General features: G+C 46.4%; 1 protein-coding gene across 1 annotated transcript in view; it reads left to right on the top strand.

The window, feature by feature from the left end:
• The first annotated feature begins 510 nt into the window (after positions 1-510).
• Positions 511-27,508, top strand: part of TMEM41A (transmembrane protein 41A) — a 218,607-nt gene continuing 191,609 nt past the window's right edge. Inside the window, exon 1 of the mRNA XM_069615745.1 lies at positions 511-780. Within this exon, the coding sequence (XP_069471846.1) occupies positions 677-780 (104 nt within the window). The 5' untranslated portion in view covers positions 511-676. The remainder of the gene's footprint in view (positions 781-27,508) is intronic.

Raw genomic sequence — 27,508 nt, forward strand, 5'->3', positions numbered from 1 at the left:
AATCTACCACTGAATGAACGCAATGTTGGCAAGTATGCATGTGATGAGAATTGCGTAAGCATTTTAGATAAAATTCCTGGTAAAGACTGGAATAAACTCTTTAGCAGTTTCCATGAAGGAACATTATATGACTTTGACAAGTACAGTAAGTTGTTGTAGTATTTGGCAGCCATGTTTGCAGAGTGCTCGCTCTCCTAAACGATAAGGACGCAGTAGCTTTGGATCGGGATCACTCATCCAATCAAGATGAGCTAAGTGTAAGCGTTATAATGAGAAAAAAAAACCTCTTTACAATTGAAAGTGAAAGGTAGCAAAACAATCTTGACGAAATTGTTACTAGACGCATGTGTTTTTTTTTAAATCTATGATGCTGGATATACGCGCGTGAGACTTGAACTATTTTGTTAAAGTTATAAGAACAAGAGCTCAGGGGCCGTTTTCCAAGGGACCGGCTGTTATTTACAGTACGGATTATAAACTTGTCCTCTTTCTATTTCTCCATACGGGCGTGTGCAGTTCTAGTATTACCTGCCGCTTAGCGGCTGGAGTGTACTAATATAGGGTGTCACTGTGCTTCTCAGCCCCCCCCCGGTCCCGAATCCCTCGTTTAGCGGTTCCGTACGCCTGGGTTGGATTACACAGCCCGGCTCAGTCCTCTGAGGCGAGCCCAAGCAGCATGCGCTCTCTGACTGGCTTCTTCGTGATCTTTGGCACCGCCACATTCTTCCTTTACTTGCTTTCCACAAGTTTGCGCCCGGGGAGGAAAGGTGCAGAGGGCAGGTGAGTACGACAAAGCGGCGGAAAGTCCATTCTTACTGCTTTGAATGCAACTTAAACGTGGTCCCAGGTATTCGTGGGGGGGGGGGGGGGTATTTGGCTTGTTAAAAATATCACATACTTACAGTGAGCGTTTTCCTCCGTGCATCTTACATCAATGGATATGCTTTGGTACAAGAAAATAGTTTATGGACGATTTACGTTAAACAACTTGCATCTTTGGCTTTTGCGTAGGGCACCATGTAAATGAGTTGGCTACCTGAGATTGAGCCAAAAACGTTCGACTGAGGGAGGAGCGGGGGCAGTAAGCATTCCATGTTGGAGTGTGGACTATGAGAGCAGAGTTGAGTGTCAACATTGAGTGCACGGAAAACACTACTTGCTATGGTTTCAATGACTTAATAACAGGTTGAAAAAATAGCGTATCAAACACTTTTAACTGTTACCCGGGGAGGTTGTCAATACGTTGCATTTTATCACGCCTGCTTCACATTTAGCCAAGTGAAGTGGTTTCCGGCGTCAGAAGAATTGCGTATTAGCGGCGTATATTGCAGCTAGATCACTATGATCTTTAGGCACTCTGGCGGATCTGACATTGTTGCACTTTAACATGCCACACTTTAATGTCGCTCAGTTACAAATACGTTGTATGGATTGAGCAATCTTAGCATAATGTGGATCATATCTGTTTAAGGCCCTGGTGTTCATTGTTATTATGAATATGACAGATTTCAAGGGCATCATCCTTACACCAAGGTCACTTTGCTCCTTCCACAGCTTAACCCGAGACCTAGGACGAGGGTTTTGCAATAAGCGAGTGAGTAGTGTGGTAAAAACTCAAATTTGCATATCCCTACATGACTGAGCTGCTTTATCCTCAGTGATTGCAAATCTATATATTGGATAGAGTATTCGAAATAAGGCGCTGTTCAAAAGTGTTCATAATTGAGACATTACATCTCAGAAGACTGAGTTAAAATAACAGCAGCAGGCCCTATTGGACAAATATTCTAAAATGTCTTCATTATAGAAGTAGCTAGAAACCAAGGAATCAACATTTCTCAATAACCTGATGGTACATACAAGAGGACATGCTTTTGTATCTTTTACAACTGTGCATGTAATTTATGTGATTGCATATTATTCAGTGTGCATGTGTTCTGCATGTAAAGTATAACAGAGCCCTGAACTGAATACAGTTGTCCTGGGGGTTGATAAATAATTCATAATCCCCATTCCCTCCTCTTGGGCTGCAACCCATAGAATACAGTGGAGTCCTGTGAAAAATTCGGTCCAGCTCTCACATGTTAACTGACCTAGCAGGCGTCTCTGCACCTGAACACGATGTTCTGCATGATTTTTGTAATGTTTTAAACTAGTCAACTCTGCTAGAAATTGAATAATCATATCATTCTAATTACTATTCCCATGCAATTTAATGCTTTTATTTTCATGTTTGCATAGACTATGGTCATCCGAAGCGCATTCCAAGCCATTGCAATGATAAATTAAAAAAAAAAAACATAGCCTATGATGTTTCTATGCTGGGTCTATTATTAAGCACTCCTTTTCGTCAGTGTACAGCAAAACCCCTGTTGCCATTTAATAATGCTTGCTATTTGGAAACAAAAAAGCATTATGTGGGAATGGTTATTCTATTAACTACTTTTTGAAAACCAGCAAAGTTTTTTTTATTCTCTGCTCACCTGATAAATTACACAAATTCATAATGCTTTAACTAACTTCCTACCAATCTGTTCACTCACTGCCTTATTTTTGCTGCGCAGTAAATGCATTTTCTTGGTAGATGGATATGTACACAATATTGAGTTTAGCTTTTGATAAATTTGGGGAATTTTGTATTTTGGGAAGATCTTATTTTGAGGCTAAATAAGGAATTGTTTCTATTCTTTCTTTCCTTCCATTTGGGACTACGATATTTTAATTCTGTATGCATATATACCATGCTTATATCTCTTTGTATCTAATAGTACTGTAATTATTTATTGTATTTTTTTTTTGGTGTGCAAAGTTTCATTCAACTGAACGAAACCAGATTTTTCTGGTAACAACGGTGCTGGTAAGCCCACTGACACTGTTACTGGACCGGCACAGTACGACTCTGCGGACAGGTGCAGTCCTGCCTGCCAGAGTCACACCGGAACAGCACCCACCCGCAGAGTTTCACGAAAGCACCGCTGCTTCCGTGGTCCCCATTCCCATGGAGTCCTATGGAAGTCCATGAGAATGGGGACTTACAAAATCTACCAGCGCCTGACTTCCCAGTCACCGGGGTCATAATACCCCGGTGTTACCGGGAAGTGAGGCGCTGGTAATTATTTACGGATCCGGCAGCAACCCACCGGTATCACCGGCAGGGTTACCGCCAGACCCGTAATGAGGTCCACTGTCTCTTATTTTTTCTGAGTGTGCTACCGTGTGAGTACAGTAGATGGCAATGATCGACCCATGGTCGGCGCTCGGAGGCCTTTGGGTGTGCTGCTATATTAATAAAAACAGCTAGGTTATGTTTTCTTTTAAACTTAACCCTTGTTACTTGTTGGCTGGTTTCACTGTGTGCCCCCTAATGAGTGGTAGCAGTTGTGGCTTCATTACATTCTTTTTTTGCCCATTTTAAATGTATCTGATGAAGCTACTGCATTAGTACAGATATGTTCAGTTGTGTTACTATGATTGATTTGGTATTGAATAAAAATCACCAAAGTAAACGTTTCAAAGTTTTTCTAAGCCGTATTGTACCCCCTAGCCGGTGTAGCCAGGCTTTCGTTTGCTGAAATGAATAGCATGGGCAAGGGTGAAGTACTAACACAGGGACATAGTTAAGCAGGGCTAAATGCTTGTATTAGTATGGATGTGTATTCGTCCATTACACATGGGCTATCCTCTAGAGAAAGGGCACACAGAAAAGTATGTCTTAAGCTAATGAGATATACAAGGTGTTTCAAAGCTGTTTTGGAGTATTACAAGACGGAGATCAAGTATTGTTGGGCACGTGAGGGGCCCGAGGGTGTGGTCGGGCAATCTTGGTAGATATGTTAGCAAAAATACTGCCATGTTTATTTATGGTACTGCAGCTAAATTCCCGAATAATTCTGGGCTGCCAAGGCAACCTAATCTAAGATTAGGACGTTTAAGAGGTGAATGTAGTTTGTAACTAAAGGCAAGGGAGGGGTGTCGACAGAATTAATAAAGTAAGTGCGTTATGTCTGCCCCTAAATGTAAATAGTTTTTTTTTTTTGCCTCATAGCACATTAAAGCCACCTCGCTGCTCTGTACAACACAGAGGGAATTGTTCAGGCTGTAAACCAACATTGCAAAACATCTGCACTGGAAGGCCCCTTAGCCATTAAAGGCCCCTTTTTATAGTGGGGATAAGTGGGTGACCCCAAAGACACTACCGGGTTATGGTGGCTTTGGGTTTACATGTTTCCTGCTGAGGCTATAGCACTGGGGCGGTTGCCCTAGGAGCCAGAGCCATGCAAGCAAACGTTTGCGAATTCCTGGGTTGTTCTGGAGACTGGGCCCTTCTCCCACTTAAGGGCGGTTTCTGAGCTCCTCTGAGAAAAATCTGTATGAACCACCACTTTCCAACTCCTTCCCCGAAATGCATTTGCCTAGTTAGTTTTAACTGATGGCAGCAGGCAGAAACCAAGATTGCTTTTGGAAAACCGCCCACTTTATTTGACAACCTGCTCTAAAAAGTATGAAGTCTGTAGCATGTTGATAGAAAACAGGATAGTGGTGGATTGTGGTGGCGTGGTACAGTTAAATGTGGTACCATAACCGAGGCAACGTCTGGATGGTTGTACCAGTGTTTTTTTATTTTTTATTTTGAAAAATCAAACTTTGAGCCTATTTGCTAATCCAATGGGTTGTGAGATTGTTCTCTGGTACCCTGTGTGGGGTGGTGTAATGATTAAGGGCAGCTTGATTTTAAAATGGTGACCTTCTGGTGTAGTATTAAGTTAAGGGAGATTTTAGACCCAAGGTCAAGTGAGAAACATGCTTAGTTGAGTGATACCAGGACGGGAAAGGGTGTGTATTTGAACTGGGTTTCTTCTTCTTTCTTCTCTTCGTTCGTCTCTTCTCTTGGTTCGTCCGTCCCTCTCTTCTCTTCGTTCGTCTCTCCTCTCTTCTTTCGTCGCTTCTTTCCTTCTCCTCTCCCCCTCCTCTCCCCCCATCACAACTGTACTGATTTCAAAGCTCTGAGGCTTGTCTAGTTTGCTCTGCCTTGGTAGGATGGCCCCACAGTTGTACAGCACCTGATTTGGGAAGGGAAATTAAAAGTGTAGGCATAAGGAGTAGCCCTAATTCTATCATGACGCTACTGTCGTTCGTCTAATGGCGGAATACTGTTACTTCTCGACAGGAACACTATTCATCTAAAGTTCTACTGAGAACAGGTGCTGGACTTATAGACCATTCAGTTATGCTTATATTTTGGGGTTTTTCTTCCCAGCAGACTACCCAAGTGGGGCAGTATTGTTGCTTCTCATCAGACGACTACTTATTAAGCTACGACTAGCAGTTATCAGCAGTACAGCCACACCTCTTTTTGAATTAGTACTGGTACCTCTTGACAGGACTGCCACACCCCTCATGAATGCAGTACTGCTGCATCTCCCGTGGATGAATTGGAATCGCGCTCTCAGCAGGACTGCTGCCTAAAATAATAGACAATTTCTAATGGTATAGTATCACTTATCACAAGACCTGTTGTGCTTCCAATGGGAAAGTATTGCATCTTCACAGAGTGACTTCCTTTCTTATAATGGGGCAGAAAAGGCATTTCCCAACTTCATGCATGTGATCGGTCAGTACTTGTACTTTTCAGTAGATGCTTGGAATAGAGAGCCCTCACCTTTTTTTGTTCCTCCTCCAATCAATCCCTGCCTACATCGTCCCGAGCAGACGTTCTGATTGTATGTGTAGAGCCTTTCTAGTAACACCGGTATTCTGTTTTCCTTATCCCCACAACTGCATCCCATTGAACATAAACGGGAACTACAATTCAAATGGTTGCTCAAAATATGCCACCACGGTCTTTTCTGTTCAGCGAGAGAATCCCGCTGAGAGACTAAAGGAGTTATGTTGAAATGATTTAATACATTTCTTTCCTCCACTGAGGCGGGTTATTGTTGTCCTGTGATGGTCTGAAATTGTTCCTTTTTTTTAATTTTTTTTTTTTTTTTTTACTTTTGGCTACTTGTTGGTGTTTTAGTGCCACCTAACCTATTAGCCGATATTGCATTTGAGTACAGACAGAAGGGAGGTGGGGTGTGAGGAGGGACACATAACCTGTCGGCGTTGTTTTGTAATTAATCCATCCTCACCCCCCTGCTTACCCCCATGGCCATGCTAATAACCCCTATGGTCATCCTCTCCCACCCCTTGCCCCTCTCTGCAAAACGCACCCTCATAGGGTCTCATTGAGCTAGCTCTAGCATACAGTAAGATGAAATGTTCTGCTCTGAGACCTGCCAGTGCAATTTCTAAGCTGTCTTCTGAGAGTTAAAAACGTAACTGCCACTGTAAATGAGCTCATGGTGTAATAGAAATATCTTAACCAAGTGTTTTTATCCAGTTCCATGTGTTTATAAAGACAACCAAAATAAAGACATATATATATTTTCAGTGACACTTAAATAACAAAAAAGTAGATATTTTTATTTTTTTTAAGGTTGGGGGGGTTCTCTCAAGCCCCCTGTTTCGACAGCCTTTTTACCCCCCCCATCACCCACACCCCATATATACTTTTACTAAAGAATGTGACTATTTTGTTGTTATTCAGGTGTCATTGAAAATGTTTGTCGTTATTTTTTTTTGTTATTAACACTGCATACCTTTTTATCTAATTGATACAAAAGCAATGGCTGCATCTTCGCATCTGTTCTTTGCACCAAAGTCCTGTTAAAAACAAACATAGGAAAAGCCAACAGTTTTGGCCTGTGAGTAGGTATTAGATTGACGTTTGCCAAGCACTGACACCATATGCCCAGGTACTCTACCATTTTGTAGCTGTTGCCATCTTATGACCAGGTAGTACTATTAAGACAGTGCCTGGCAAATACCTATGATTTTGTTTTTGATTTATTGGTTGTGAAGCGCAAACACATTAGTCTCCAAAGAGGCATCATGGCGCTGGACAGTTTTCGAACAAGAAGTGAAGAAATTAAAATCCATGAAGATTAAAGCATAAAAAAACATCAAAACAGCGTTAAGAACCATGGTGACAAGAAATAAAAAGTCGACACATGATCCGGGCAGGTCAAGCATTACAGGTTCTGGGGCTTTCACCAGCTGACCTGTCGGTGAAACAGGCACTGGATAGCAAGCCACCCACAGAAATGCGCCAAAAACTGAGGAAGCTTTAATGCACCAACTCAGCTAGTGTTATGCCTATAGAGAGACCTAGAGCAAGGGAGGGCTATTTGGGCATAACTTTGCCCAAATATGCTAGTAGCCCATCATCAACTCCCCCTCAAGCTTTAACAGTCAGGATGGACAAGTCATTGGGGTCTGGCAGTCGGATGTGCAATCAGTTCAGATGCTGGCTTAATGTACATAAATAAGTGTCCTTCAGAGAGGTAAATAGCTACGGTACAGTACCACACAACCTGTAAGGCAGTGGTATTCAAACCTTTTTATGTGCACCCTTTGGGAAACCTGAAGGTGTTCTCACTGCTGCAACCCAGGGATTCCGCACTCAGGTGGCCAGGTGCGGACCATTGTTTTTGGATTCCAACCCTGGGGGTGGACAAGTGAGGGAGGATCACCTGGGTAAAGGATCTCTGGGGACCATGGGGGAGAACACCTAAAGGTGAGACATGGTATTCCCCCTCCCCTGCTTCAACTTCCTTACCTGACACCCCCTCAGCCTTTTGTAGGTTACTGTTATACCAACTCCCCACAACCTTATCCTTTATTGGAAAACAAACCTGGGATAGCAACCAGGGCGGCACAAATTCTACCTCACATAACACCAGTGATTAATACCCCTTCCTTATAAAACACCTTTAAAAATTCTGCTTCTTAATGCAGGAGAAAATGCCAACCCCACCGTTTTTGTTCCCCTCCCATTTGGACATACTCTGTACCCCTATCCCAACTTACTTTGTAGGACACTACAACTCCCATCATCCTTACCCTTCCTACTCTATCAGTACTACTGGCACGAGGAAGATCAGGAACAGAGTCATGAAGATTACCTCTGACGTTTCAATGGCTCTGTCCTGGTAATGAGGCCAGGCAACGTCAGGCCTCCCTTTCCAATCGTTACCACCTGAAACCTGTTTTATTCCACCTGGGATAAAAGGCGGAGCACACAGGTACACTCTGAGCGAGGCTAGGAGTGAGAAGGGACCAGACTTCAGGAGCTGCTGCAAATGCGAGATTAGAGGGCAGAAAGCCAGAGGACTTTAAGAGCTGTGCAGAAGTCTTAAGAAAGCCAGGCAAAAGAGCTGCACTTGCAACAAGCAGCTGATCACCCGAGCTGGAAGTCGTCCTTCTGGGGAACCTTGTTGAGAAGCCTTCATCACTCCCGGTGAATGATTGAATTGGGGAAGTTCGATAAAGCTACGAGTAAAGGAACCTTGAACTTGGGGACACAACGATATTAAAACACAGACGGTGAATTAACAAAAGAGAAGAACAAAGGCCTGAATGTTTTTGCTTGAAAGTAACTGCCTCAAGACAAGGTTGTGTGTAATACGGCAACCGCGAGTAAAGAAATCAACACTTTAAAGAGACAGGGCGATACAATGTACACAGAGTGGTCCTGCTGTTGGATACAGCACAGTCCAGTCTCTGTAGTAACTTGCCTGATTATTCAAAGTCCTGAGGCAAAAGGGATTGTTGGAAATGGAAAATAACCTGATTTGGAGCTTGCACCCGATCAAGGGGAGCTTGTGTGAGCTGGAGAACGCATTTCAATCCTGAGCCATACTGAGGGAGTCTTGTGTGAACTGTGGAAAAGGTATTGAAGGCCTGAGCTCGACTGAGGGAGGCTGATGTGAAAGAAGAGGTCTGACCCCCGACTGAGAGAAACTAGTAATATTAAGAGTGGCTCGAGCCCGACAGAGAGAAGCCAATAATCTTGCAACTACAAGTACCAGAAAACATTGGGCGAAAGTGAAGGTAATGGTTGTCGAAGTGGTCAGGCATAGTTAGAAGCCAAACCTATGCCATCTCGAAAGACTCCGACAAAGAAAGCTTGAGGAAGGGTATCCCTGAGACCTTTATGAAAGATTGCGACTATTAAGGTTTTTTTTTTCAAGGCAAAGAAATCTATTTGTGGAAAACTTTTGGAACCTTTGTTTTTGCAAAGTCCAAATTAACATTTGATTATGAAAGAAGCCTGAACATTCTGTTGACTCGCCCCAGTAAACCAGAGTATGCCACACTGGGATAAACTGTGCTGCCTGTGCCCTCGAATTCCATTGTCCCAAGGTGAACTTGTGGGGAAGGGATTCATTATTGCTTCAAACCGCTTGCCATCCTGATCCTTTTGTTGAGAACACTATCGTTTTCATTTTTTGTATGTTTCCTTTGCACCTTTTTGTATTGCAATTAGGGCAGGCATTTAGTTTAGAACCTTTTTTGTTTTGACTGTACTGACTAGGACTGTTTTACTTTTACTTTATGGTCGAGTTTACTCCCACTGTAGATTTAGGGCAAGTTAGGAAGGCTCCAGCCCCTTACAAAGTTATAAATAAAGCTGTTGAACTTGCATCTGTTGTTTGTGACTCTCCTTTTGATACCATGAGTTCCCCATCCCCACCCCCAAGCGAAAATATTCTAATCGAGCCCCCCTTGCGTACAAAATAGTGTTGCTGGCCCCCCATGATGGTATATCTGCTTATAAAGCAGTCACTGTACTTCTTTTTAGTATGGGCTATTAAGCGTCACCTATATGCCGAAACAATTGCATTGGCATACAGGGAGATGCCATGTGGTTATTTACCAACTCATTGACTGTACACGGCCATGATGATCATTATGGCTATTCTCACCCACTACCTGCCCCTGCCCGCCCTTAAACTCAGCCTGCTTGGATCTCTTTGAGCTTGAGGTAGATGGACATTTGGCCGCTATTGCTATATGCCCAGCTAATCCTTCCATTTTCCAGCTGCTGAGATCTTATGGCCAAGTAGTACCATTATATTAATGGCTATCCCATACCTACACAAAAGCCCAAACTGTTGGCTTTGTCAATGCATGTTTGAAGAGCCTTGCGACCCGGCCAACCTTCGGGGCCCCCGTGAGGTGTGCGGGGCAGCCCCACAGTTTGAAGACCACTGCGTAAGGGCAGAAAAGTTGAATGTCCTGCCACGGTGATGACACAGGTCTGTTTCGAAAGTCATTCCGACGAGAAGCTTCATGATTCATCAAGTCATAGTCTATAGTCTACATCACTGCCCCCATATGGCAGGTGGCATCCATCAACCCTCCATCTACTTCCGATCCATGCTACAGTGGCCATCAGCAGTGTGGTCCTAGCAGCGCCTTGCTGCTCCACCTTGTCTTTGGTGCCACCAGTGCTCTTCATGCCGAAAGTGCTTGGTAATGCTCACCGCTTATATGCACCCGCTCCCTGGCGAGGAGCAACACGCAGACCAAATGGTGGGATCACCCAACATGCGCCATGATAGACTCTGCTGACATGCTAGCAGAGCTGCGATCACCACCTCCTCCTTTTTCCTTCCTAGGCCACTTGTAATGGCCCATCCAATGCCTACACAAAAGCCAAAACTGTTGCTTTGCCACTGCTTGTTTTTGGTCCGTGCTAGCAATGATTCGTTTTAAAGTAACAGCATTTAGTGTAACATTGCATTTTTCTGAATGTAGCGTCAAAATATACTTGGTCTAAAAATAAAATGAACAGCATGTGGTGGTTCTTTTCCCCGTGTGTGCAATCCTTAAGAAATGTCGAATTGGATTTTTTGCGAGCTAAGTTTAGCAGCAGACAAGTGGGTATGAAACCAGATAGTCAATTACCAACGACCAACCGCTGGAAAGAAGCAAAGTAAGGTTTCTTCGCACGAGAATTCACCGACTGTTGACAGCCTTTTTACACATGACTTATAACCTTAGGAGTCTGTGTTACGCGAGGCACAGTGGGCCACTATCTATTCGAGTGAGTCACAACTTTAGTGTGCTGTTTTTGACCGGTTGTGCGTGACGTGAGTTTGTGAGAAATCCTGGGGATGTGGGGGTGTAACTTGCATCCCACATATTGTATTCCTCTGTTCAGCACGTTGTTTTACTGGAGGGAAATTCTTGGGTATGTGGGAATGCAGAAGAGCTGAGCAATGGAAAGGTGAGAGGCGACTACCAAAGTACCCGCGAGGGGCTGGTCCTGCCGATATCCTTAGGCTAAAGGGGGGGGGGGGGGGGTGTGTGTGTGTCTCTGTCTGTCTTGGACACAGAGCGTTGACTCGCGATCATTTTGTGGTTTGGTTAGCTATATCTACCAGGGTACATTGAAAGACTGGGTGTTTATAAATGAAACAGCCGCCATCTGTTTTTCTCGATCCGAGAGATACCCACGGTTATACCGAAGGGCATCAGAAAAAGACATTTGCAGGTCAAAAAACATGCAAATGCCATTAGGCTAGAGGTGGATGGGGAGGCAAGAGGACACAAGTGAAATTTGGTAGTTGTAGGGGGGCTAGGGACAAAGTTTGCCATCGAGACTCAAACATTTTTCACATACCCTCTGATATAACCTGGGGAATAATCGAGGCTAACCAACATTTCAACTGAAAATGCGTCACAGAAACAGTGAGTGTTGTGGTGGAGGTAATTAGGTCCACGGGAAGTGTGGTGGGGGGAAGCAGGCACAGAGGGGGGGGGCACTTGGTGAGTTCCTGGGATGGCACAAAAAACTGCCTTTTTCCTGATAACCGCAGGTATAGTGACAACAAATAATCGAGGGTATAATCAAGGGTATTTGTAGTTCATTGCTAATAGAACCTTGGTTCTAGAAAAAAATTATACATATTTGTACTGCTACAGGGGTGAAAAATCACTCACCATGGCCGACATAGCCAGTGACACGATAGTGTTTTAAAGTACATAGTGGACATGGCAGAGTGGACGTTATATACAGTGGACACAGCCAAATGCAGTGGCTGCTGGCCATGGCCGAATGCCATGGCTAGTGACCCGAAAAAACTTTAGTTAAAGGTCAGTTAAGGTAAGAAACCTACCTCAACAAAACCCCTGAAATTCAGCACATTGGAGAAGCAGGTGCTAAAAGCAACACCTGGGTATCCAGCATTAACCAGTGCCAGGAGCTACCGCTGGGGAACAAGGTGCTAGTGAATTGTCATTATTTAATGCCACTCGTGCTTTGTCGTATAGATGTGTCCTAATGTATATTTATAGATTGTCCCAAATGCACAGAGTTAAATTCACATAGGTGTGCTTATTTGGCATCATTTGGTCTGGGAGCCAAAAGTTGCTCCTGGTAACTGTTGTTGTCAAGCTAACCAGGCTCTTCTAGGTTACAAGCAGGAGCTAAATGGCTCCTAGCTCCCCTGAATTTCGAACCCTGGGCCACCGTAGCTGCACGTTCCCGAAGCCCAATGCGCTGAATTTCAGGGGTTTTGTTTCACGGTGGTCGGATTTAACAAATCAAACCCCCTCAAATTCAGCAATCTCATTTCAAGCAAGTCCACCTTAACTATGTGCCCCCCCATCTTCCATTGTAACCACAGTAATCTCTGGGGATTTCTCTGGTATTACCCCGATAATGCAAAAATGTCCGAACTGTAACTGGCTCCCCAGGCCACCCCCAACTCTCCAACTTCACATGATGTCTTCTTTCCCCTAGCGTAATGTAATGACATCCTTTTTCCTTCTCCAAATAGCTTTCTTTGCCCTTTTCGCTTTACCCCATTTTTACTGTGGGAATCAGTGGCATCAAGCAAAAAAAAAGGGTGACACTTGATTTCTGAAAAGTCTCTGCTGTAAAGCACGATGGGAGATATAGCTATATTTTTAGCAGAATGGGGGCACCACCTTTCCCATCAAATATTTTAAAAACATATGGACGGAATAACCCCAAACCTGTCCTGGAAATTAAGTCAACACTTCATGCCCAAGTTTTTTCTTATTTGGTCCAATTCCATCTAGCGGTTTTGGCACTTTGGTTTGATACATTTTTACTTTTTCTCTTAATGGGGAAAATGAATGGGAGTTGGCTGAAAACTGTTTATATTTCTTTGCATTCACAACAACTTTTTAAATTTGTTTTCCAATTCTCTTTTTTGGCATTTATCAACACAGAACAAACAGCCACCACAGCGTGCACGCAACCCTTGACCCCCGTCATCCCTCCGGTACATCCCCACCGTCTCCAGGTTAAACCAGTGTTTATATATCTTGACTTGTCAATAGTATATGCCTTGAGTCGCATCTTGTCTTATACTCTGGTGGTAGCAATAGTGTGGTTGCTCTACTGCAGCTCAGATCTTACATCTACATTTTTACATTGCGCTCCTTCAATTTAACTTTCAGCTTCTGGCGTGGGTGGTGCATCCCCCGTGTCTGCAGATTGTTGAATCAAAAAAATGCGTATATGCATCCCACCTTGTACTAAAATTGCCTCGATTATGATTCAGAGAACCCCAACCATTTTCTATATCAAAACAATACATTATGTCCAGTGTCCATTGTGAGTGTTTCGAGCTCCTCTTTCCCCCTCACTGCATTGCCACCTGCCTTTTGGCCAGTATGGGAAGTAGGCTAACCCGTTTTCTAGTATGCTTGGGGACCTCTTTGTGTATCCCAGCAGCCCCATTAGCGGGTCTGGGCTTATCGTTTGACCTGTGACGCCGCTTATCGTGTTGAATACTTCCTCCCAGTATTGTTGTATAATCTGGCAGTTCCAGGATACATGGAGGAAGTCTGCTTGCTCAGTGTTGCATCTTTTACATCTCCCTTTTGCTTCTGGGTAATATTGTTTTAGTTTAGCTAGTGTGTGGTAGTACTGGTGGATATATTTGAAGTGGATTAGTTTGTATCTAGCGTTAATGGCACCTTTTCTGATCCCTGTACAGCAATATGTCCATGCCTCTTCCGGTATTTCCCTCCCCAAGGATCTCTCCCATTTCGCGCTCTGTGAAGTTCGGTCCTTGCTCCCAGTGTGCATGTGAATCACCCTGCCTCCTACCAGGCCCTGCAACAATTTGTCCAGCATGGGAGAGACCTGCGGTTGTTCTGTGCGTGTGGTGAATACCTGGTGTAGACTCACTCGTAAGCGGAAGTACATAAATATGTCCAGGGCCATTGATCCCTTTCCTTTCATTTCATCAAGAGTTACAAACTTCCCATCTGGGAAGAGGTCTCCAAAGATGGATATCCCTGGCCTTCTCATCAGGGCCACAAAACCTGACTCGGCAGTAATCTGAATCCACTGTATATGCACCACAAGTAGTTTGGGTGAGTATAGAACCTTCTCTCTTTTTTTACATTCTAGGTGTGTCCATGCTCTACAGGTCACTTCTAAGTTTCGTGCTGAGTGTGCTCTGCTCGGTGCCATTGGAATGACCGACCTTTGAAGATCCGGGGCCGCTACAGCTCTTTCTACTTCCACGTGCCTCCTGTCTCCTTGTATATCATACCAATGATTGAGATACCCTGCTTGTGCTACATTGTAGTATATTTCAAAGTTGGGTAGTGCTAATCCCCCTTTGGGATCCGGCGCCGCCAGTTTGTCCCACGAGATTCTGGCAGGTTTCCCTGCCCATAGAAATCTAGGGAATATTGTCATTTTAATAAGGGACACACGGCCATACAGGTTAAGGGGGAGATTTTTCTAACGCATCATTGCCGCCCGGGCTTGATCCTGGACTCTCAGGTAATTACTATGATATACTACGGTTCCGTCCCTGGCCACATTGATTCTCAAATAGCGAGTCTGGATCATATGCCACTGAAATACCCAGCTTATCCATAGCCCCTGTCAGTGGGGGAAAAACACTGACTTGAGGCGGCGTGCACTTTCAGGCCAGACACTTCCCCAAAGTTTTTAACATCCCACATTGTTGGGTCTAAATTGACTTTAGGGTCTCTGACGAACAGCACCATGTTATCCGCATATAGTGAAATGACTATCCTCTGGTTATGCAACCTCACCCCCCGATGCATATGCAGTTCATGTATCCGTTCTGTGAATGGTTCGATCGCCAAAGCGAAAAGCAGAGGCGAGTGCAGGCATCCCTTTCAGGTTCCCCTCCCCAGGGTCATTAGTGGCGTCATCTGACCGTTTACCCTCACTCTGGCCACTGGTTGTGTGTACAACAGTTTGACCATAGCAATGTATTTTGCCAATTCGTCTTAATACAGCAAATAGAAACGCAATTCGACCGAATCAAACGGTTTAGTGGCATCCAATAAGCCCGCCACGATCGGGTGCCGCCATCATCTAGAGACCATATGAGGTGGATCGTCCTGGGATAAAATCTGCCTAGTCTGCCCGTACCATTGCTGGCATCAATGGCGACAGTCGTGATGCTAGGATCTTTGCCAGAATGTTATTGTCCATGTTGATTAGTGAGATTGGGTGGTAGGAGGAGCAATCCTTACTGGGTTTGTCTGGTTTCAACAGTACTACAACCGCCGCCTCCCTGAGTGTATCAGGCAGGGACCCACTCTCTAAACTCTGCTGATACATGCCCAGTAGATCGGGGCCCAGTTTTTCAGCGTAATATTGATGGAACCAATGGGGTCCCGGAGACTTCCCGCTCGGTAGACATTTGATGACATTCAGCACTTCTGGTAACGTCAGGGGACGGCATAGCAGTTCCCTCTGGTCCTCAGAGCACCAGTGAAGGGCTATTTACTCCAGGTACTCCTCTAGGTCCGCCTGCGTTGCCTGCATCTGGGATGAATATAGATGACGATTAAAAGTTGAAGAACTGCTGTACTATTTCAACATATTCAAATCGATCTTCCCCCTGTTCATCTGCAATAGCCAGGATGCTGCCCTTCAACCCATCCATCTTGGATGCCCAGGCTAATATTCGGCTGGGTTTATGCCCTTCCCCATATGGGCGCACTTTGGTCTGACTGTTCATTTACTTCACTTCCCGGGTGCTAAATCCTGAAATTCTTGTAACTGGGATCGCATCTCGGCTTGTTCCCGATTTGTGGGGTTTGGGGATGCTGCCTGCAACATGTGTATGTTGTTTTCTTTAAGCCCTAGTTCACATCTGATCTATCTAAGAATCCCTGCTTCTTTGGAAATGCATTCTGCCCTTAACGCGCATTTGAAGCTTTTCCACAAGGTTCCCGCTGATTGTACCAAACCCACATTCTCTTTAAAGAAGGTGTCTATGGCTGATGTTATGCCTTCACGAAAGACGGTGTCAGTGAGACCCTCAATTTTAAACCGCCAGGGAGGCCTCCCATCCACCCTTCCGAACAGTCTTATTTTCAACATTACGGGGGCATGATCGGAGAGCTTCGGGCATGTATCCCCACCTCCACCGCCCGTTCCATTAGTGAGTGTGAAATCCGAAATAAGTCTCCTAATTGCTGAGTTGTGAGGACTCGAGTGATATGTGTACTGTCTCGCCATTTGATTACGAGCCCTCCACACATCTGCAATATCCCATGATATAGTCATGCCCTGCAGCCAATCAGTCCCTTTGTTCCCATATCCCCGGTTTCCGCCCGTCGGATCAAATGCAGGTTGCATCACTGTTAAAATCCCCGGCCCAAATGATCTTTCCAGGCGGCAACTCCCAGAGTTGTTGATCCACCCACTCTAGTGTATCCACCGTGTCTTGATTTGGGCCGTAGTAGTTAACGTGTAGAGTTCCCCTTGGATGGTGCCCGAACAATGATGCCTCTACCTTCCCCATCCTTCACCACTTTGGTTTGATGGAACCCCATATTGCTGTGTATTAAGGTGCCCACTGCCCTTGCATATGATGATGAAAAGTACCTGTGACAACCCCAGGATTTCCCGAACGTAGATTCCGTATCTGATGGGAAATGAGTTTGCATGTATGTCTCTGCATGTACAACAATGTTTTCCAGCATTTAGTGGGGCATTTCAATCCCCTTATGTTCCAGGTGCAGAGTTTAAGCATGGCCATATCTGTCGTTTAACAGAAAGAGCCGTTCTTCCCTCGCTGGTGTCCACGCAGCCATATCTGCAGATGCCGAGCTTCCACCTCCCTCGTGACTTTCCCACTGCTTGCTTAAATGGCGACTCAACGTGTATGCCCGTAACCTGGTTCTGAAAGATCGCAGGAGAGCTTTGACTATTGCGGTAGTTGTACCAGGTATGTCCCCCCCATGCCCCACAGACCACCCCAACTCATCAGTGAAACATGAACCCCCCCCTCTATCCCTCCCCCGTCCGTCCAGCCATCCTTTTCACCCGTCTGCCCAAGCTGTCCCCCCTTACCGCTTCGCTGATTACCCCACGCGTCCCAAAACAAGTGTCCTCTCAAGCTTTCACTCAGGGGCCACTAAGAACCCGACCCCCCCCCCCCAATACACCTTCACAGATATAACAAATCCCCCCCTAACATGTCGAGGGTGCTGTGCTGTTGATATCAGCCCCTTGTCTCAGTAAAAAAGGATATATCCCTGCTGAGTATCATCAGTTATTGTTCCCCCTCATCCAAGGGTTTCTCAGTAGCGCCTCCAAAAACACAGTGGCCTCTTCTGGAGTGTTGAAGAAATGTCAGCCATCATGCTCGACTCGTAGCTTAGCTGGGAACAGCATTGCGTATTTCATCCCTCTGTCGCGTAGTAGTTTCTTAACTTCAGGGAACGTCTTCCTCGATGCCTGCACTTTATCCGAGAAGTCTGGGAACAGTTTGATAGTGCTGTCTTTGTACTGGACTGTCCCTTTCTCCCGGGCTTTGCGCAGCGCCACATCCCATTGTCGATAGTTAAGCAATCGTGCTATTACCAGGCGTGGTTGCCCTCCTGGGATGGGCCTCCTACCGCTCGGTATCCGGTGCGCTCTTTCCACTATGCAAAGATCCTAGAACCCCTCAGGGCCCAGAGCTTCCCGCAGTATTTCTTCCACCAGAGATTCCATATCTTTCTGATCAACCTTTTCCGAGAGCCCAATAATCCTGAGGTTATTCCTCCTCGATCTGGACTCCAAATCCTCTTTCTTATCGATGAGCTCCTTCAGGGCCCTTCTTACTCCGGACATTTCCCTGGTAGTGGAGGTGGATGTATCTTCCAAATCTGAGACTCTTCTTTCTGTCTTGTCCAGCCGTTCTCCGTGTTTGCCTAGGCGGTCCTGCATGTGGTCTATCTTGCAGGTAAGTGAGACCAGTTTATTGTCCAGGGATTGGATGCTGGAATGCAACTGTGTGAACATCTCTTTGATGTCTTGGAAGGCACCTGCCAGGTCATGGGGCGGGGTCTGAGGATGCACCCCGGATGTGGTCTCCTTGTCTTACTGGATTTGGTCGGGGCAGACGAGTCGATGTGTAATTTTGCTTGTTGTTTGCCTCCTTTCCCCGATTAGGACATCGCTGGTGGACTGGTTGATGGGTGGGCTAGGGGTCGTTTCTGCCCTCGATTCTTTTCCTGGGGTGGGGTCGCCCCACCTCTGTGAGTTGTGCATAGCAGAGGAGATCAGCAACATTCTGCCTGTAATGTCCGGGCACACAGTGCTATACTCGGCCCGCAGTTGGTGTCGTCGAGAGTTTGGTAGGGCGACCAAGCCTCAGGTGATGCCTGCCTTGTTATACGTGGTTTGGGGCAGTGCCACTATGGGGTCGTCAATGAGAGCTGGGCCAGTCCCGCCCCATAGTCTGCCGCAACGCACTTTCAGTCCAGTTGAGATGTGTGTAGGTGGGGGTCCGTGGCCCAGCTGTTGCCTCCGTGGGCTTGGTTCCTGCTTCTTGTGGCGATGCCTGGGCGCCTGTAGCACCGGGTGAGTTAAGGGCTATATCGCTCTCCTGGGTGCAGTAAGTATTACTGAGTGTCGTCATCCCCAACCAGTGGCCTCTCAATGCACACAATGTGTCTAACGCGCAACACCTCGATGCCTGGTGGAGAGTCAGGCTTTATGGCGTGGTCCCTCCCTGTGGCCTCTGCTCTCACAGCAGGACTGTGAGTCTCGTTTACCCCGCGTGGTGCGTGGGTGGAGGATTGTGATGCTCCGCTGGACCCTCCGTGCTCGTTCTAGTCCTGGCACTGGGTCTGTGCTCCACTTTTCTCTGCACTTTCAAATTTATCTCAGGATGGTTCTAGTGAAGGCCTGGATTTGCGGAGTGGCACCTCAGAGTTTTCTCGGCAGTGTTGCAGGGGGCTCTGCGCTATCTCAGTCCCGGACCCGGAGTGGATTGTGCTCTCCCACGTTGTGGGACTTGATCTAGATTATGTTATGTGCCCTTGGGGCATGAGCACGTTGTTCCATGGCGTGTTCTTCTCCATATCACTGCCTCTCTGGATTGTCCCTAATGTCCCTAGCTATGTTCTCTGCTTACAGCGCAGTGTCTGTGTCAGCACACTATGCCTGTGCGTTTACTCCGCTGTGATATGCAAGTCTGGTGCGTGTGCAGGAGAGCCTCGTAGCCGTCGCTATGTAGCAGGTCCGGTGGATCACCACCATTACGTACGTGCTGAATCCCATGCTGCAACAAGGGCCCGCTGTGTGGGGGGAGAGCCTGCCCCCCCACTCCTCATGAACAACAGAGGGATCTTGCCTTGCCCCTCTGGTGCTTGCTCCTAGTGTTGGGCAAGGTGCGTTGTTGCTGTACCTGCAGCCGCAGGTGATCCACTCATCTAGTCAGGTCGTCTAGACTGTGCGGACTGGCAGGGATCCCCATTGTCTCCCAGGGTTCCCTATCTGCGCTGCCCCTCCATTATATTTCAAATGCATACTCTATTGTGCAGTGTGCGTATCTGGTGGGGTACCTGCCGGTGTTCCGCAGCTTGCTCCGGTGTCCTTGAGTGTTCCAGGGCCTCTGTAAGCCACGGTTGCTCACGTGTCGTTCTCAGCTCTGCAGCAAACCCGGTGTGGGGTCGGCACAGTGTCAGCGGCACACGGTCCTGCTCGCTTTCTGGCGCGGATCACCTCACTGCCTGGCAGGACCACTGTGTGCCTCGTCCCTGGATCTGCTGTTCTCAGCTGTAGGTCCCGGGTGTCCGTTGTTCGCACTTCCTGCACTCCAGGCCGTCAGGATAAGCCTCTCTTTATTTCGGATCTCTGGTTGGTTTCCTGAGAGTAGTCAGCGTTTGGATAAACTTCTCTTGGGCTCTCGCCCTGGACCCTCCTCCGGACGAAGTAGCAATCGCCCCGCAGCTCGCCCTGATTGCTGTCAGGGGTTTGGGTGTACCGGGGTTTCTGCTTTCTCCGCTTCTGCTTGACGCGAGCCCGGCAGCCTCCGGCTCTCAATTCCATGGAGGGATGCACTGACGTGCTCCGTATGCTCCTCCTTTCCACTCTCCCGCTGCTTCCAAGTCTTTCATGGGCCGATTCGCAGGCTCAGTTCCGGGGTCTCGTGGCTCTGTTTTGCATCAGGATTTTTCCTGTACGATGCTGCAGCCTCTGATCTCGTATTCTCTGCTCACTGAGACGTTCCAACAGGGGAATCCGCCGGATGGTGTCCGGATCTTGGCTGGCTGTATCCGAGCTCACGGGCCCACAGCCACTTTGATCAGGCTCTCTAGTGCCCCCCTCTTAGTAACATTTTCATTTCTTAACAAATCTTTCCCATAATTTCCAGTCTGGGTCGGGCTGTGTCAAAAATTCGGTTCGGAAAATATCATCCAAATCAAGTTATTAGCAATAGCTTTTTCGGATTTCCTATGGCTCATGTCACTCACTTTAACTATGGGGCTGCTATCGCCGCCTTATGAGATATTTTATATTTCATTGGTATAGTGATCATAACCCTTAATGGCTGCTTCAGAGTGCTGCTCTCGATGGCAAAGTGACAATCAAGACCATGAGGATTGTGGAAGATTTCACAGATGACATTATGATATTATCTGGCCAACGGAATAGGTTTGTTTTTACTCTTTTGCAGAAGTCAGTTTTCATACAACACTTTTTAAGGTGGAAGAATGAGGGATTTCAAAACTGCAAACTTCTAACATGTCGAAGGGGGCGGGTTAGGGGAGAGGGGGTCGTACAATTTACAACTTTATGCCAAAGCATAGGTGCCTCCCTGGGTGTATTAATGCTTTGTTCGAGGAGAGAGCAGAGGAGTAAGTTATTTGACACACAGGAAGCATATCTCTGGGCTGACCTGTAGTATGCCTTGTCTGCTAGGCAGACAGATCTTTAGTCAAACGTTTGTTTGGTAGCTGCAGGGCTGAGGTGATCTGCTTGAAGTGTGGCTGATTGAAGTTGGATTATTAAATAATAATAGTTTGTGCTCTTGTACATCGCTTCATGCTGGATTCCCCCTGCTTTGAATTCCTACAATAACTGGTGTGGGTATCCTATTTCTTTTTTATGTATTCGATTTATTGACATCTAAAGGAAGGACGGCTATATCTGAGCACTGCTTGGACCCCGAGAGTGCAGGCTGCCCTCATGTTATATACTAAAACTTTACCTGTGATCCATCGACCTACACACAGACCAGAAGGACCTAGTACTTCCTCAAGAACAAGAGGTGAAAGTGCTTGGGAATAGAGTTCGATTACTTTTACTTTCTATAATTTTCACAGTTCCAGAATTGTTCTTTTTACATTTAAAGCATAACTTTTCATTTGACTTGATATGCTCTTTGAGGTTATTCACTTTGAGCTTCTACTCAGCAGGTAAGCAGCAGAGCAACATGCGTGACCTGCTTTCTAGCTCATTTTCAGGTGGCAGAAGACTATAGGGCGAGGGTGCTTTGCTTGAAAAGGTATGTTTCGGAAAATCTGCTGCACAAGTGGAGAAGTGATCTTTTTTTTTTTTTTTCACAAACTGCATCTTTTAATTAAAAGCCCTGGCAGAACCTTGATGGCAAAAGCAAATTATTTGGATTAAGGTATCCCTTTTTGTATTTGTTTATTCCCTTTTCATATTTTTATGACCCAAAGGTATGTTCACTTCAGTACAACCACTCCTAGGTCACTTTGCAGGTTACTATCCAGGTATCCCCAGAGTCTGTACCGAAGAATGGTGGCACAATCTGTAAACCCCATGTTGCACAGGAATTGCTAAAGCAAAAGTATAATCAGTTGCAAGCATGGAGTGACATTTCAGGCTGTAGAGCTCACATCAATTTTCAATCCTACAGTGATAGCACTGTTTGGGTCATTCCCCTCCCACCCATCCCCCCCCCGAAATTCTCATCCACCTTAAGAGTAATCTCAGTAGCTGTGGCTTGTATTTTTGTGCTGGAGTCAGTCATACTCCAGGATTGGGGCCCAAATGTCTGAACTGGTTCAGTATGCCCTCTCTGGCCGCAATGGCTTTTTTGCGCAACCAGGATGTCCCAAATCTTGATCCACCAAAGGGATAGCAATGGGCCCTGGAAACTTTCAATTTCGGGTGACCCGTGATTTTTGCTGCTAGTAAGATCTGGATAAATAGCTTGGCTCTCACCCTAGAGTTTGGATAAATCCCCTGAACCGGGGTACCCAGTAAGATTACTTTGGCTCTCATCGGAAGTTTGATGTGAGTGATGGCCTTGATCGAGGCGAGTACCCTCTCCCAAAAGATTCGAATAAGGGGGCAATACCACCACATGCGCAAGTAAGTACCTTGTGCCCCACAGTTTCACCAGCAGGTTGGGTCCAATGAATTCTGTTCTATGGTGTAGCCGCACTGGGGAATAGTATCAGCGAAAAAGCAGTTTGTGGGCACATTCCGTGTTTGTCACACATCTTGAAGAGGAGTAGATCCTTGTCCAGATATCCACTCAGGCTTGATCCTCCATCAGATGGCCAAGATGCATCTCCCATTGGGTCATATAATTGGGTCGGACGGTAAGCATATCATCCGGCTGGAGCCTATATATATCGTAGGTGGCACTCTCGTTCAGATTGGAATTGCCATTGTATTTCGGTGCTGGACTGCCCCTGGGCAGGACAAAGACTGATATGCAAATGGATATTTCCCATCTGTGAAAGGCACAGTGAGTAAAAGCAGTGGCTGCGAACTCTCAAGTGGTTAATAACCACTGAACAGGTTATCATGTCTGTTCTTGCGAGAGAGGGGCGCCCGCTACCTTTGTAAAACTATTTGTTAAGGAACCTGGGATTGGTAACCCTAGGTCTCCTGGGGGCAACCAGACGTGGTCTCCCTCTCACTGTGCTTAGAGAGGCATCAGCTTCACCTCACTGATGATCCCCAACAAGGGTGAAACACGTGTATGGGGTTGCTGGTGGCACTCTTGTTCAGATTGGAATTGCCATTGTATTTCGGTGCTGGACTGCCCCTGGGCAGGACAAAGACTGATATGCAAATGGATATTTCCCATCTGTGAAAGGCACAGTGAGTAAAAGCAGTGGCTGCGAACTCTCAAGTGGTTAATAACCACTGAACAGGTTATCATGTCTGTTCTTGCGAGAGAGGGGCGCCCGCTACCTTTGTAAAACTATTTGTTAAGGAACCTGGGTTTGGTAACCCTAGGTCTCCTGGGGCAACCAGACGTGGTCTCCCTCTCACTGTGCTTAGAGAGGCATCAGCTTCACCTCACTGATGATCCCCAACAAGGGTGAAACACGTGTATGGGGTTGCTGGTGGCACTCTCGTTCAGATTGGAATTGCCATTGTATTTCGGTGCTGGACTGCCCCTGGGCAGGACAAAGACTGATATGCAAATGGATATTTCCCATCTGTGAAAGGCACAGTGAGTAAAAGCAGTGGCTGCGAACTCGCAAGTGGTTAATAACCACTGAACAGGTTATCATGTCTGTTCTTGCGAGAGAGGGGCGCCCGCTACCTTTGTAAAACTATATATATCGTAGAGATGCCCCCCTCCACCTCCATGGATCCTCATGTAAAGTGTGTTCAATGGGATTGAGGTTACGTGTGGCCCCCTGTCGAACCAATGGATGTGTGATCCAATGACGGAGATGGGTATAGGAAAATATACAGTCTCAGAAAGCTGTAATACCCGTTTACAGTTTTCAAAGGTACAGGGCTGACCGTCCTCAAACAGTTGTGATAGAGTTTGTAATCCTCCTTGTGTCCAATTCCTGAAGTTCATAGGGGTAAAGGTTGGATTGTGTAAAATCAGAGCGTATGGACCTATGCCCCCACGGGATCCCTTTGTTTTCATTGCCCAGTCCCATATTGTTTTTGTAGAGGAAAGGACCCCAGGCCAGTGTGGGGGATATTTGGTAGTGAACGAAGCGAAAGTGGCAGTCTTGATTGTTCAATATCAACCAATTTCGGCTAGGGAGCACGTTATCTGCGCTGCCACTTAATATTTATGCAAATTTGGAACTCTTAAACCCCCTGCCCCCCTCGCCCAGCCAAGCATTACCCATCATTACCTTCTTGGGTATCCCAGCTTTCTTCCCCCGCCATATGAACCGGAGCATTTTTTGTTGTAACCGAAGGAGGGGATCTGTAGGAGCTCCACTGGCAGTGTTGAGCAGAAGTAGAGGAACAGAAGGAGTAGATTCATTTTGCTGGCCACCCCATCAATGACATCTCTTGGGTTGACCATCTTTCCAAGTCAGCCTCCAACTCTTCAAAGAGGGGTGGAAAATTAGCTGCATATATCTCCCCCGGGGCAGCTGGAATGCAGACCCCCAAATATTGTAAAGATTTCCCAATACACTTAGTCGGGCAGGAAGGTTATAGGGTGTTAATCTCCTTAGTAGGTAACCCCCTCCCCGCAGGGCTGCAGATTTGCAATAGTTATTTTCAAACCCTGCCACTCAGACAAAGGAGTTCAATTCTAGGAGAGATTGTCACAAAGAAGGCTGAATGTTCATTCAGGTAAGCAACACATTGTCCTCATAAAGGGACCGCTTGTGCGGTTTGTGGCCTATCTTGACCTCCTCGATAGTTCAGTTGTTGCGTATCCTCGGGGCGAGGGGCTCCGTTATCAGAGTAAACAATGGAGGGGATAAGAGACATCCCTGTCTTGTTCTGCATATAGGAGCCGTCTTTGGTTATTTATAGTTGGCCAGGACCATCTTACGGAAGAGCGGCCCAAACTGAAATGCCTCGAGAGTGAACTGCATATTAACTTTGTCGAACGCTTTTGTTGCGTCCAACGGCAGCAGTGGCAATTTACGGTGTTCTAAATTCGCTTTTTACACCAAGTTTAGGATCTGATGGATATTATCTCCAGTCGTTCTGCCTAGGACAAAGCCGGCTTGGTCTGAATCAATTATTTTGGGAAGGACTCTAGCTAGACGGTTAGCCAACACTTTGGAATAGAGCCTGTAAGAGGCGCAATCTATCGGGTCCTTCCGTGGCTTTAGCAATAGATGGTTGAGGAGACCTGCATGGAAAGGGTCGTGCAGCCAGCCAGTCTGTCGGAAAGAGTTGGAGAGCTGTGAGGGGGGACAAGAGTTGGGCCCGAAAGAGTCTGTAGAACCTTGTTGAGAAACCATCAGGGCCAGGCCCCCTTGCTTTTAATGATTTGATCACTGAGTCTACTTCCTCAGTTGTAGTTGGAGATTCTAGGGCCTTGCTGTCTGCTTCAGATGTGCGGGAGGGTAGCCCCTTTTATGTGCTGTTTCTGTAAGCCGGGATGTGAGGGGGTTGATCACATAGTTTTGACGAGATGGGACACGGCTTGCTGTAATTTGGTCTCTTCTACATATTGAATAGGCACATGTGAATTCCGTAGGCCCGCTATGTCATTTCTTTGTTTGGATTTTGCCTGTTTTCTGACCAGAAATGTGTTGGCTTTGTTACTATTGGCATGGTATCCCTGTTTTTGTTTTGAGGAGGGATTGGGCTGTTTCTTCGGCATAGTCGGCTTCTAATTTATTTCGGGCAATCTGCAAGGAACAATGGGTTTTAGGAGACCATCTCTTTTCATGTATACCTTCAGCCTCCACTATCTCCCTTTCCAGCTGCGTCTGTGTCTTTAGTCTCTGTTTCTGATAGGCAGCCGCATGGGCTATGAGTCATCCCTCATCCCCTCTATTGCTGCTTTCATAGCTTCCAATGTAATTGCTGTCGGGTTTCTCTTGGAAGTAGTTCCGAATGGCTCTGGCAATACCATCCCTGAGTGCCATGTCTTTTAAGATTGGATAATACAAACTCCACTGGGGTCCGGGGGTGTGGGGGGGCTTGGGATCATAAATTCGGGCTGTTAGAAGTATTGGGGCGTGATCAGATAGTCTCAGTCCTATGACTACTTCATCAATGTCTGACAGACGTTGGGGAGTAGCCAGAAGCAAGTCTATTTGGGAGGAAGTACGGTGTACATGAGAGAAAATAGAAATCTTTCAACTGTATGTAGCACCCTCCAAGTGTCCACTACACCCAAAGATTTGAACAGACAGAGAAGTCCCAGAGCAATCTTAAAGTCTTTTGACGTGGGTTGGTGCGTTTTATCAATTAAGGGGTTGGGGACCCCATTAAAATCCCCATCAATTATCACTTGACCCTCGAGAAAGTGTGGATTCCAATTCCTGTAGGAAAGTCTCTTGCCCCTCGTTGGGGTCATAAACCGAAATTTGAGTGTAAAGCTGGCCGAAAAACATACCTTTGACCCCTGTATAGCGTCGCTCTGGACTGTATAGTGTCTTCGGCTCCAGAAACGGGATCCTTCTCTCAAAAAGGATTGCTGTGCCTCCTTTCTTTGATCCACTGGAGGCTAGGAAGTTTTTTGGAAAGTCTCTGCTGCCTAGGCAGACAAAATCTGGCAGGATCAAACAAGTCTCTTATAAAAATACCAGAGAGCTATTCAGGTTTTTTAGGCGCTGTAGAGTCGTTTTGCATTTAATTGTAGAATTCAGGCCTTTTCACATTGAGTGACACAAAGTTCAACTTCTGGTGGGGGAGGTGGATATCATCTGAGAGTCCAATTCTGCCACGGGGGGGGGGATGGGATCCAGGTGAGCTTTACTCATCATCTGACTCTATTGTAGCCTCAGCTCCAGGTCGCAACCGGGTTTTCAACATTAACCCAACTTGTGAACTGTAACTGTAAAATAAAACTAGAATCTGGCATTTCGCCCCATTGGTTTTTGAGTGACCTCGCACTCCTGGTCCGGCATACTGGTCCGGCATAGGCGTGTGAAGCCAGAGTTCCAGTGAGTTGACATTGGGGTGTATTGCGGTTTGCTTGCAGGGTAACTGCAAGGTGGGTAATTTCTGCCAGAGGTTCGTAGGAAACCGCTCAAGTTTGTTGCAGGGGCGTTCTGGGTTTCCGTCCCTTGGCCGCCTTCGCCCAAGTGTAGAGTTTCGATTTGGGGGCGTCCCTTTTTGTTGGTGTGATAGGTTTCATAGGAGAGCCGTTATCTTTGAGGGGTGGCATCCCCCGGATATCCTCAGCCTTTTCTAGTGTGCTAATGGTCCGAGTCATATCTATTGAGTGTGAATTGTAGCGTGGGGTGGGACAGCCAGCAGTATCTGACCTTTTGATCCTGCAGAAAAGTGGTCAGCGGGCTGAGCGCTCTTTCTTTTGCTTGACTCTAAAAAAAAAAAAAAAAAATGGACCTGTGATTACATCTGGTGGAATGTCCGAGGACAAACCTCTGCACGTGCACAGTCTATGGGTATGCTCCGAGAGTAGCATTGCCTTGTCAGGGTGCGGCACAAGTGTCTGAAAGAGTTCCCCTATATAGCCGCTCAGGG

The sequence above is a fragment of the Ambystoma mexicanum genome, chromosome 9 (assembly GCF_040938575.1).
Source record: "Ambystoma mexicanum isolate Mex_15411 chromosome 9, UKY_AmexF1_1, whole genome shotgun sequence".
In the NCBI taxonomy this organism is placed as follows: domain Eukaryota; kingdom Metazoa; phylum Chordata; class Amphibia; order Caudata; family Ambystomatidae; genus Ambystoma; species Ambystoma mexicanum.